Genomic DNA, 7606 nt, shown 5'->3' on the forward strand with positions numbered 1-7606 from the left:
CAGTTCTGCGTAAATCAATCTCAAATAAACCAAAAGATGTTATGTTATGTTTTATCTTATGTCCCAATCCAACAGTTCTGCGTGAATCAATCTCAAATCAACCAAAAGATTTTGTCAATATACGTCATTGTATTATATGAACATACCTGAACAAATGAAGTCAGATATAGTTAGTGTGAAAACAATTTAATTTAAGTGCTGTCCTATTTGTAATTTTTACTGTCATGTGTCTCATAATGGCCGTAAGATTAAATTGTTGAGGTTCTTGTAAATGTACCCAGCAACAGGAGAGATTTTAAGAGTAAGCAAATTCACCAAAGAGCCACACCAAAAGCTCCCATGTGCTTATTACTTTTAACGTATAGCAATTTGACCAAAAAGTAAAATGATAACTATAAAAACTTAAAAGAAATGAGAACTAGGATAATGCGACAGAAGACAAATGCCTTTTCTTTTTTTTTTTTTACATTAATTCGGGGCATGAACACAAAACAAGAGTTTTGTACTTGGAGATCCAAACAACACAAACTCCCAAAAAAGGCTGTCAACTGAACTGCTGGCAAAGCCTCTGAAGCATTTTTTGTCCTTCTGTTCAGTGTCCCCTTTGTTCACTTTCTCTGCACCTAAGCAGTCTTTGTGTATGTTCTGGTCCAGCTCCACTTTATTCATTTTTATGTTATTTGCTTATAAGTGCAGATACTGTCACAAAAGGTTAAGTGATAGGATGTTTGTTTTCCTACGTCAACACCATCTTACCAATATCCACTGTTGTCCGTGAACCAACACCGATCTCATTAAGATGATCAGCTACAAATCCTCTAAAAATATAAATATAAATTCCTATAAACCCTGCCTTATTTTGGTCCTTTTTAGTTTTTTTCCTTTTAATATTTGTATCTCTTGATCGGGAATAAAGCTCTTTTAGCTGCTCTCGTTCCACTCTGGCATGATGCTGACACTATGTACAGTGTGGTACTGGTGTGGCGATAGTGTACGTGGTATGCCGTGTGTATAGAGGTAATCGTTTCCCTGTAGGCCAGCTGCTGGCGACTGGATTCCAGCCCCAGGACTGCACTGGCGGCCCAGAGTCTGGTGGGTCATAGAGCTCTGGTACATGGCAGCGTGGTGACCATCGCCCAGCTGCGGAGAGGCGTGTCCCCCAACCCCACCAAGTCTGGACACCAGCGACCCTGAGGTGAAGTGAGCGGAGAAGTGCTGGTAGGGCAGCCTGTCCATTGGTTGCATGGTGGTGACGGAGCAACTCCCATAGGGCGAAACGCTAGCCCAAGTGTTGCAGCTGATGTCCTCCAAACTAGGAACTGGCTCAGCACCCTGGGTGGCGCTGGCATACATACAGGCCTGCCGCTGATTGGATTCGCTGCGGTAGGGCCCGGTGGCCAGGCCGAGGCTCTGGGCGTAGCCAACAGGACGATAGTAATGGTCCTCCTCACTGGACGAGCTCTCCAGATAGGCCTTCTTATAGCTGTGCTCACCTGAGTGACAGTCATCCTCCACTGCAGGGAGAGTTACAGAGGGAAATAACAGTGTTACTCCAGTGCTATTTTCAACTTCTGTAAAGTAAATAAATGTGCGACTCCACATCAATAACTTGACAAACCTTTTTGGACTAATGCAATATTGGCTATAAATTCTGTTCAACTGCTAATAATTGAAACCAAATCAAATAATGCCCACTATCTGGCAGCCAATTAAATGCTAATCATGAAAAATAAATATACACGCTTTGTAAATAAACACATGACATTTGAGTATTTTTTGCTCATGTGATTATTGTCCGTTTTATGCAAAAAATGTACATACTTTGCACTAGAAATGTGCACTGTTCCTGTAAAATAAATCCAAGAACTTAAATTTAGCATAATTTTGTATCAGATCTGTGGAAAGGTGGACATAATCTATGTGAAAAAATAGACTATTATTACATTACACATATATATATATATACACTTAGTGTGGCTTTTTATGTAGACTATAGAAAGTAATTTAAAAATACATATGTCACCCTTACTTATCTCTGTTTTATGGGTAGTTAGTTACCCAAAACATCCAATTAATTAAAAAAGCTCAGTTTGCCATTGCGTCTAATACCGCAATATAACTACAGCGTTGACATCATTGGATATGGATAAAGACTTGCGTAAAAATGATTGTCTTTTTGATACATATGTATCCCATATTTGTGTCCTACCTTTCCTCTTGATGCAGTGGTACTCCTGGCCGTGCTCATGTGGCAGGGGGTAGGAGCCCGACTGAGGCAGCATGTCCTGTGAGGTGCTTGTGACGCTGTTCTCACACTGGGAGTACTGGGAGCTCAGGGTGCTCGGGGTGGCCATGCCCTGGACCTCCCCACTGAACGGGCTCTGGCTGGAGCCCACTCTCTGGCGCACTGTACTGCGAGGCACTACTGGATACTCCTTGGTACTATGTGCAGGCACACACAGAGACACAAATACAGTTAGTAATTATCTGCAGTTAAACCCCTAAAATATCATAAAACAGCTTATTCACCAAAAAAAAAAGTATACAAATTGTTCATTTCTGTACAGTTTGATTCATTGAAAGCTCTGTTCTCAAAGTCAGTCAACAACATTCACCATCAGTAAATCACACCCACTTAGGACAGAGAGAGAGAGAGAAAAGTTCTACTGAGGAAAACTCCAAGTGAAAAAGTATTTCACTCCTATTAATCCACACGATCTGTCAATTGATCATTTTGCTACTCTTGCTTCTTTGATTTCAGGGATCTCAGTTGAAACAGCGACCTGGTTTTGCAATAAGCTCTCCCTCCAACATTGTAACCAAGAGCAGACGTGCATAGCTTACTGTACTCGGCAGGATCGGACAATGGCATGTAGGATTGATAGTGTGGTCTGGACTCTTACCATGCTCTAAACATTTGCAAGTTCTGATAGGTGAAATGCATTTCACTCCAAACTTTATAGTAAACTATGGCACTTACATCTGTCCGATACAATCAAATGTGTGATTTTTTTTTTTTTCAAGTACTTGAAAGTACAAAAATCTCTCCCCAGATTTCCATAGCTTTTTTTTCCAAAACATAAACCATGACATTAGTCGTAAATGCACAATTACTGTGGCTCAGAATAGATAGAGACACTATAATAAAGGTTATAGGAAGGGGCTAGGATTTTAGCACCTTGTGGAACAGCCAAATGGCTTCACAGTTGGGTTTTTTCTGATTTGGGATTTTTATATGTGAATACACACGTTTGTATTGGTTGCCCAAAGGGGGAGTGGGTGGGCCGTGAGTTTCAAAACCAGATATTCTCCTTTGAAAATGTGTTTCCATGCAGTACGGACGCATACTCCATCCTTCATCTGGACTGAATAATGGAGGGAGAGCAATGTGGCCGTGCATTGCCTTGGCTGACGGACCAAGCCATACAACCAACACACACACACACACACACACACACACACACACACACACACACACACACACACACACACACACACACACACAGAACATCCTGGTAGAAAAAGCTGAGTGGAAGGGCAGAGATGTTGTAGTCTTGTTTCAGAGGTTCTGCCACATCAGCCATAAAAGTCTTCAGCATGAAAACTGGCCGGGTATCAAGAACTACACTTACATCACTGAAAATAACACTCACTGAAAAATAACTCATATCTGGCTTGCATTTTGGTGATTGAAGGATTAGTGTAAAGTGGGGCTTGTTAAGTGACAGTGTGATCAGGATGTCAGTAATCCCTGCAATCTATTCATTTGACATCATTCAGTTTGTGTCAGTGGTTACAAAAATCATGGCCCAGGATCAATTAAAGAAATACATTATGAATAGCATAAATTGGTTCAGATGATCCAAAATCAACAAAATACAGATTTTAAAACTTTCTCTATCTACCTTTGCATTCTGGACATTCGGTGCAGCTCCATGTCATCACTTCCACGAAAGCCTTTTGCAAATGGATTGTTCTCAATCTTCAGCTGGGTTATCTAAAACGGCAACAAGACCTAATTAGTAACATATTGTGCAATCAAAGCCATATGTTGTGCTGGTTGGGACTCTTACAAGTACTATTCTATTTTTTTTTTTTCTAAGTTAGTAGTCCCAAATAAATAACACGTGTGTCACCCTTTTGTTGTAAAATTCAGAGCTATTTCAAAAAAATGTCAGTATATGCTATACTCTCACAAAGTCTTCTTTACCATGAGGCTCAATGATAGTATTACATGTTTTTGCGAGTTTTGCTTTGCTATGTTTTGAAGTGTTGGATGCATCTTACTGCTCACAAGTTACCCAAGAGATTGAAATAGATCAACCAAGATGCTTTTAGGGATCCTAAGATTTAAAAAAAAATCAATGAAAGCATGTGTCAATGAGACATATTTTCATTGCATCATTTATAATGTTACATTTGACAGTCTCTGGCTTAACAGATAGTTGGCGCATGCTTGATCCAAATGAGGTGATTTATTATGACTATGTTTTAGTAAAAATGTCTTTGTAAATATCAAACAAAAAAAAGTGAAGCAAAACACCCTGAACGCAAGTTAATCCCAAAGAGGTTAAACACAATCCAGGAATATCCCTCCCATGAGCAGTGGTTTCTGGCAGGTAATGAGTTGGCAGGGCTTGTGTGCTTCCAGCCTTCTGACACGACTGGAGGTTCGTCTGGACGCTGGCTGACACTCACCAAACCTTGTAAAATCTCTCATGACACTTTGCTAGCTTCTTGTTAATACACGCAGTCTGGCAACAGATTTACATATTGTTTAATCTTTTTTTTTTTTTAAGGAATAAAATGGCAGAGTTTAGTTGCACTCTTTTTACCCTCTGAAAGCCTTCCAAGAAGAAATACAGCTAGACAAACAATCATTCCAAGTGATAGCTGGACTTCAGTAATTCCCAGTCTTCCTACTGACTGGAAGGTGGAACGAATCAGAGCAAAGAAAAGGAATACTGTTAAAAATAATTTCGGAGTACGTTCAAGACATTTGGGCAAAATTCATTCACAGCTTCTTAGACCACAGTTTTACTAGACTGTGTTGAACTGAGCTCATTAAAAAAAATGAAGGCCTATAACATTTTAAGATGCTTTTGGCTATTTATAGTTTATAAAACTACTTTTAAGTATTTCAAATAAAGTGGATTAAATATAAGCTGATTTAAATACAAGATTGGGGTCTTTGACTCCTCATTTTTCACATTTTATTCTAAAGGAAAACACGTCTCAGAAAACAGTTTGGAAAAATGTTTTAATTGCAGCAGTGGCAGGACATGCTTGAAACTAGAGACTGAGACCATTTTCATTAGCTGAGAGTCTAACAGGTGAATTGGACACATGCCTGCAGCACATATTGTTTTGGCAGATGTTAGACTGTTTGATTAGACAGTTGAGTGCCTGCAGATCAGAAATACTTGTTTTTCTGCAGGTCTGGAAAGCCCCAATAATTAGCCCGGGGTTACGATCTCAGCCCCCAATAACATGTTTGAAAAATAATGAATGGTTCTACAGCGTGTCGTTCATTTGTGCTTCCTGTTCCCAGAAGCGCAGAGACGTCTGATTGGCTGCGGGGACATTAGGAGCGTTCGCCCCTCTCTTCCATATTCCCCAAACTAAGAACATATAGGCCTACATGGTAACATGATGTTAAACAGACGCTGTTTACATATATCTGTATTCCCAAGATTTTTCTCCAGGAATTTCTGCTGAGTAAATATTGAGTTTTTATTTCTACATCTTTTCCCCAAATATTCTCAACTAAACATAAACATCTGAGCGGCTGCCTGCAGCCTCAAGAAATCACACATTCATCTAACTCTAAGTTGGTGTTATTATAGGCCACCTATTTCTAAATTGTGGTGTGAATAAAAAGCAAGGCAATCTTCCAGTCTTTCGACTTTTACAAACTCAAGGGGAACAATTTGAATTTAGGCTACTAAGACTATTCATTAACGTTAGGCTTTATGTTACTGCACCTTCAACTGCATCAACGGAAGAATTATATATTAGAAATGAAAAAATAAATAAATTGTAAATGATGTTTTAAATTATATTAAATATATTGTAGGCCCTTTATAATATAATCTAGGCTATTGTATTATTTGATATAGCTTTAAGGTCAAAATTTCCGTTTTTTGACAACTTAAAAAAACGTATGTTGCGCATCCGTCACGCAAAGGGTTACTTTAATTAATAGAACAGATAGTAGCCTATCCTAGAATCTAGTAATCCGGGAAGGAAGTTCATGTATGTATTTTTATGCAACTGTAAAAATGACTAAAAACAACAGCAACACATTTTAACCAAATAATTGGCGCTAAGTATCTCAAAGTGTTCGATATTCAATACTATTGTTATTGCTATTATTGATTGTTATTCTAATGACGGGTTGGTGTGGTTTCCCTAGTTTGGGGGTTCGTTAGGCTTCCCTGGGGTTTATCCCGTTTATCTGCAGCTTGTCTCGCTCTACAAAGCGCTGCAGGCCTGGAACTTAAAGAACAGTCTCTGGAGGTCAGACGTCGTCTAGTCGGGTATGTGAAGTTTTCTCTCGTCTGTCAGTGACTCAAAGTGATATCGGGCTTTACTTCACCCTCCCAGAGACCAGCGCCTTTCAGGTCCTCTCCCGCAGTCAGCGACAGCAAAAATGGCCAACATCCAAGGGAACTCATTAGAAACGATGTTTTTTTTTTCAGTTGTTGCTTGTTTTTAGTTTGAAAGGGAAATTAAACTTAATTCCGTGATTTTAGTTTTTTTTGTTAATGTGCAATACGTAGGCTAGTTCTGCTTGTTCCTGCGTCGTTTTCATTTGTTTGCCATGTTTTAAAACAATGCTAAAATGACATCGCTTATTAAAAGTCGCCGTGAATTTAAAGTTGCTATTTACCATGTCACGGGCTGCAACAGAAACACTTAATAAAATCCAATAATAGCCCACGGAGGACTCACCTTATGGTTCTGATAGGACGTAACCGCAATGAAGGCTGTCTCGGGGAAGACGTGAGTGCAGAAGGCCGTGTTTTTGGAGCCAAAGCCGTTATTTTCATCCGCCTTCACAATGTGGATCCTCGGCTGATACTTGTGCATCGAATTTAGGATTATCTAGAAAAAAGGAAAAAGTGGAGCCCATCGTTAGATACTTGATCACAGGTCATCACAGCAGAAAACCCTTTCTAAAAAAATAAAAGTCTCGGAAAAGAAACTAGATAGCCCACGCAGTCTAACTTTATGGTTTCTTAGTAAATGCTTAGAAAAAAAAATGTAATTTCCCCTTAAATTCTTTTTCGGCTGCATGCATCAAAACTTTATTTTGCTTTGGATTTTCGGTTATTGTTGCTCATGTGTTGCGACGTTTTCTACATTTGCTGGAAGTTTGTAGGCTAACAATGTTCACCATTCTGCAATGCATTTCAATGCTTACTTTCAGCACCTTATCATTACAAGAAGGACCAAAATGAAATATAACATATATACATATAAACATGATACAAGATAAGGTTGTGCCTAATGACAAAGATTAAAGAAAGAGTGGGGGGAGGGGGCGTGTTCTTGGCATACTTTGTGTGATTCAGACATTAAAGTGTGTGGGGGGGGGGGGGGG

The 7606-nt window shown here is 39.4% G+C and overlaps 1 protein-coding gene across 1 annotated transcript in view; it reads right to left on the minus strand.

The window, feature by feature from the left end:
- Nucleotides 1-873: 873 nt before the first annotated feature.
- The window catches only part of tbx5a (T-box transcription factor 5a), a 16920-nt gene continuing 10187 nt past the window's right edge, over nt 874-7606 (minus strand). Inside the window, exons 6-9 of the mRNA XM_034896806.1 lie at nt 6955-7107; nt 3906-3997; nt 2210-2442; nt 874-1514 (exon numbers count right to left, since the gene is read on the minus strand). Of these exons, the coding sequence (XP_034752697.1) occupies nt 922-1514; nt 2210-2442; nt 3906-3997; nt 6955-7107 (1071 nt within the window). The 3' untranslated portion in view covers nt 874-921. The remainder of the gene's footprint in view (nt 1515-2209; nt 2443-3905; nt 3998-6954; nt 7108-7606) is intronic.

Source organism: Etheostoma cragini, chromosome 16 (genome assembly GCF_013103735.1).
Source record: "Etheostoma cragini isolate CJK2018 chromosome 16, CSU_Ecrag_1.0, whole genome shotgun sequence".
Lineage (NCBI taxonomy): Eukaryota > Metazoa > Chordata > Actinopteri > Perciformes > Percidae > Etheostoma > Etheostoma cragini.